This window comes from Adiantum capillus-veneris, chromosome 12 (genome assembly GCF_014529385.1).
Source record: "Adiantum capillus-veneris isolate H3 chromosome 12, ASM1452938v2, whole genome shotgun sequence".
In the NCBI taxonomy this organism is placed as follows: Eukaryota; Viridiplantae; Streptophyta; class Polypodiopsida; order Polypodiales; family Pteridaceae; genus Adiantum; species Adiantum capillus-veneris.
The window spans coordinates 17,170,845-17,173,683 of NC_140942.1; the positions used below are offsets into that span (position 1 = coordinate 17,170,845).

At 43.8% G+C, this 2,839-nt stretch overlaps 1 protein-coding gene across 1 annotated transcript; it reads right to left on the reverse strand.

Annotated features, from left to right (window-relative positions):
- Nucleotides 1-1,366: 1,366 nt before the first annotated feature.
- Nucleotides 1,367-2,613, reverse strand: LOC147445372 (uncharacterized). The gene has a single exon (XM_086526016.1). It carries the CDS (start codon nucleotides 1,786-1,788, stop codon nucleotides 1,378-1,380), a length of 411 nt encoding a protein of 136 aa, XP_086382142.1. The 5' UTR covers nucleotides 1,789-2,613; the 3' UTR covers nucleotides 1,367-1,377.
- Nucleotides 2,614-2,839: the final 226 nt, after the last annotated feature.

Here is a 2,839-nt window from a genome sequence, read left to right on the forward strand (position 1 = left end):
AAGGATTTATCGGCACAGGTTGCCTGTTTGTGTGTCCATGCGGGTATGTGTAAAATTCACATTATTGTTGTATACGGATTGCGTCGGGGTAAATGGAGGAGGATGTTGAAAGCATGTTCATATATAGCAACCAGAGATTGGTACACATGTTGTGAGCTTTGTAGTTTATGGGCATTTATATTGAGGGATCTAACCAGTAACTCAGTGCTGTCCGGGTAAGCGGTCGCTGTCAGCAGCCCAGAACTGTGGGGAGAAGGAATAGAAATTTGCCGTATCCTCGTTGACATTGTAGATGGTAGTCTTATCAGGAGCCCGGGAAAAAGCTCGATCTTTGCCAGGAGCAGTCAGCAGGAGTTGCAGATCACGAAGCACAATGGCAACATCGCCATAATAGCTGTGGTTCAGATCCTCATTATCCCCCATGTCAGTCGCATCTATCACGTCTATGTAGCCTGTCTCTGGATCCTCCATCACAGTGAAGACTCCTCCTTGTAGGTGTGTATACGTTATGCCAATGCGTGAATCACCGTGGAGAACTTGGGATGTCTGTAGAGCCAAGTCATCGGTCGCACAATACACTGACAAATGGGGCTTCCTGTCGGGATTGGCATTGCTTCCATCATGAATTTCTTTCAAACGTGGAAAGGTCTCTTGGAATCTGTTCATGTTCTCATCAGCGGCTGCAAAAATCAAGTTCTTGACGTACAACCCGGTGTTGATCCAATCACCAGGGTCGCTCTCTACATAGAGAACCTTCAAAGCACCCATAAGGGCTCGGTTACCCATGCTGTGGGCAAGAACGTGCAGTCTCTGACCTTTCACCTACACAGAAAACGTGCTTTTGAGATGCTTTTGCAAGGGGCACCAGACTTTGTCTGACAAGAACCTTTAGAGAAATTCGTATGGTAATTTTCATACAATGAGATCATGAGCTTTTGCAGGGGAGGCACCGCATGTCTTACTAGCTAGGGTATTGTTGGGGACTTGCCAAGCACCTCATGCCTATCTAGGCGGCATTTGGGGATGGGGATCATTGGAGCAGAATTGCAGGCCGATGGTCCCTACTCACAGCAATCCGGGGCACAGACTACAGCTAGGTACGGTCGCCTACCTCATCCACTGCCTGCTCAAGCTAGGCGTGGGGTGCCTTGCCTGCAGAAAGTCATGACTTTGAACCCTTAAACGGCAAGAACCAAGTTGACTAGCTTCTTTTCACATCACATAAGAGAAAATGCATCCCTAAAACTTTTTGTTTTTGTCTATGTCATGAGTTTTCCCATCCAGTTAGATGGGATTTCCTACATGATAGGCAAAGATGCTGATGAGAGGCATGTCTTTGGGCCCATGAACTAGCTCCAATTATGGTGTCATATTGGTTCAGAGGATGGAGCTGATTGGGCATTTACGCAGCGAAAGCCTGGCAACGTGCACATGCAAAATTTGTTGTATGAGAGACACATTAATAGAGCTCACCTGTGTGATGCATAGTCTGAGGAAGCTTGCAAAGTAAGGGATCGTTATTTCGATTGCTGTTTCATCCTCAAAGTATGCATCAAGGGACCCGGCAGAGTTCCATGAGTAGGCAATTGCAGCTCCAGGGAAATTGAGATCATATTTGAGTTGTGCTGTTCTCTTTATGGCAGAGTCGAAGTTTGTATCAAAACCATGAATGAATATAAGCACGTCTGACCCACCGGCAGTGAAGCTTGTGTTAAGAGAAGACTGCAGACTGTTAAATGTACTGATATTCTCAACAAAGGAAGAGAAGTCATGTTGCATGGAGTCCATTGATTGAATGATCACATCATCGACAGATGTAAGCTGGTGCAATGTTTGCTCGGGCTTCTGATTATCAGGAATGGCAACCTGCACACTGCCATATTCCAGTTGTTCCAGGTTTCCATCGTCTCCAGGTTTTAGGGACCCAACATCACTTAGCTTCCTGCATCAAAACAAGATGCATCATTGAGTAATCAACAATGGTCTATGGATTCCAGCCTTTACCATCTGTGATGCAATTAGTTTAAGCTGGTCTTTATAGCATGTGGGCCTAATTGGGATTCTCACTGTTTGTCCCTATAGTGTTCAACATCATGAGCTACTTATTGGGAGCACATATCTAGCTATTCAATTCTTTAGGTCAATTTTGCATGCACTAGCTGGCATGGTGATGATGAGGTTAACTTGTTTGTTTGTGTATTTGCTGCAAAACTGCGTCCACTTACTATATACAGAACCTCCAGGCATTGCATCCTTTCATCAGAGTCTGGTCATCTACAACACGGCCGGCATCGAGTCCTTAATGAGAGTCTTGTCATCCCGGATGTATCTATTGACTGCCTAATATGTCCCCTATCTTCCATTTACTTGCTGATAATAGGCTTCATACATCACATCTCACATGCTGGAAGACTGAAAGCATTACTCACAAACATTTGATGGATCCACACTGTTTTTAGCTACCCATTATAGGTTTTGCAAAATGTTTCATCCCCATTTTTCACAATTTGGTGAAGCATTTTCTAATATTTAGCAGCACTAAAGGCTTCATAAAAGTGTCATGTAACCTCTCACTAAAGTTACTATCAACAAAATATGTCAACATCAAGAGAGATTTACAGAAGAAAATATGCTAATGCTACAAGCTAGAAGAATGTTTTTACTGAAGAATCATGCTTAAGGTATTCAATAAAGGAATTCATAGATAAAATTGAAAAGAGGACATTACAAACCTAAAAAAAATTGAATCTATACTATGTATAGGAGGAAGGGGAAACCCCCCCCCCCCCCCCCCCCCCCCCCCCCCGCCAACAAAAAAAAAAAAAAACATGGAATATAA